Source organism: Limulus polyphemus, unplaced genomic scaffold (assembly GCF_000517525.1).
Source record: "Limulus polyphemus unplaced genomic scaffold, Limulus_polyphemus-2.1.2 Scaffold9278, whole genome shotgun sequence".
In the NCBI taxonomy this organism is placed as follows: Eukaryota; Metazoa; Arthropoda; class Merostomata; order Xiphosura; family Limulidae; genus Limulus; species Limulus polyphemus.
In genome coordinates this window covers 22,305-24,073 of record NW_013674888.1, presented here as the reverse complement: position 1 = coordinate 24,073, position 1,769 = coordinate 22,305, and the positions used below count along the sequence as shown (strand labels likewise).

Below are 1,769 nucleotides of genomic sequence, written 5' to 3'. Positions count from 1 at the left end.
ATATTAATAATAATGGTTTTCTTTATTTCTTCTTTCTTTAAATATCTACTTACACGAACATTTAGGTGGCCGTAATTTGACTTACCCATGTATAACCAGTGCATCACAAAATGTAATATCAATATTTTGTAAAGTATTAATATTTAATTGCCTCTTTCTCTATACGTCCAGGCCATACGTATGTAATATTATCTGTATCTCTCTTGGTTTTAAACATAATTATCTAGTTAACTACTTAAATGAATCCATATATTTTATCTGTTCTATTAAATAAACACGATATTGTGTACTTATATAGACATGTCACTTGGATGCTATGTTGAAATATATCCTTATCCTCTCTTCTCCAGAAATCAATGAACTGGAACCCAGTGGTCATTTGGACTTTTACCCTAACGGGGGCAGGAGGCCCCATGGTTGTAGCCACCCTCTTGGTGAACACCATTCACACCACGACATTGGTTAGATGTTTATATACATTTATTAATTTCTAGTAACTTTATAAGAAGTTCACGTCAACGCGACTGTTATTCTACAGTTTAGTGCCAGGATTGTTACTTATTTGGAACTTAACGGTTAACAAAGTGTATCTAATGTTGATACCGAAGCCAATTAAGAATACGTTGAGATGCTTGAAAAGACTCGAAGTTCCTAGTTTATGTTCTTGTCACTATAATACCTAATCGTTGGTACATTGCTGGTTTATTTTCTATTAAAATAAGGGCTAAGCTTGTGAGGTTTTCGTAGGGTGAAATGTAACAAAACGCGATAGTTAAATTAGTGTTACTGTGTCTGAGATAAAAAAAAATGGTGGTTAGGGGCGCTCGACTCGCAATCTGCGGGTCGCGTGTTCGAATCCCCGTCCCACCCAAACATGCTCGCCCTTTCAGCCGTGGGGGCGTTATAATGTGACGATCAATCCCACTGTTCGTTGGTAAAATAGTAGCCCAAGAGTTGGCGGTGGGTGGTGATGACTAGCTGCCTACCCTCTACTCTTACACTGCTAAATTAGGGACGGCTAGCGCAGATAGCCCTCGTGTAGCTTTGCGCGAAATTCAAAAGAAAACAAACAATCTGAGAGAAAACTCGTGTTTTTTTTTATTGTTGTTCTTGTTTTTTCATCCATGTCTATTTCAGGATGTGAAATCGTTCCTTCCTGGCAGTTATACATCGAGTCCATCAACACTGACTGTCCCTTCTTTGGCTATGTGTGCGACAATTTCCGAAACTTTTCAGCTGCGAAGTGTGTAGACGGTTGCGGTGATGGCTCACTGTGTGCACCCCTCGGGCACAGAGCTAACGAATGGCAGCAGTACAAGAAGGCGGAATCTGTAAAGATGTATCTCTTTGCTGGCCATAGCACACCAGCTTGCCGTAAGTAAAGTTACACGAACATTATTACACAATCTGTTTCCGAAACTTTCCTAAAAATTATAAACTTCTGATTACACCTGAGCTAATGAAAAATGATAATAATTAAAGAAACGCTTTACTGGTTTCCATTAGTTGTCTGACATTGATATCGCATTTACGCATTCATAAGACCAAAAACCAAAGTTTAACTGAAACAGACGTTTACTTGCTACAAGGCCTGACGAAAGACAGTCACATGAAACTTTGTAAACATTAGAATATAAAGACGCTGGTGGTTAGGGCGCTCTACTCGCAATCTGCGGGTCGCGGGTTCGAATCCCCGTCCCACCAAACATGCTCGCCCTCTCAGCCGTGGGGGCGTTATAATGTGACGGTGAATCCCACTATTCGTTGGT

The 1,769-nt window shown here is 39.9% G+C and overlaps 1 protein-coding gene across 1 annotated transcript in view; it reads left to right on the top strand.

Moving 5' to 3' along the window:
• Positions 1 to 298: 298 nt before the first annotated feature.
• The window catches only part of LOC111083368 (hepatic triacylglycerol lipase-like), a gene marked incomplete at its 5' end in the record, with an annotated part of 12,918 nt that continues 11,447 nt past the window's right edge, over positions 299 to 1,769 (top strand). The window contains 2 exons of the mRNA XM_022379865.1: positions 299 to 461; positions 1,138 to 1,374. Coding sequence (XP_022235573.1) covers positions 299 to 461; positions 1,138 to 1,374 — 400 coding nt within the window. The remainder of the gene's footprint in view (positions 462 to 1,137; positions 1,375 to 1,769) is intronic.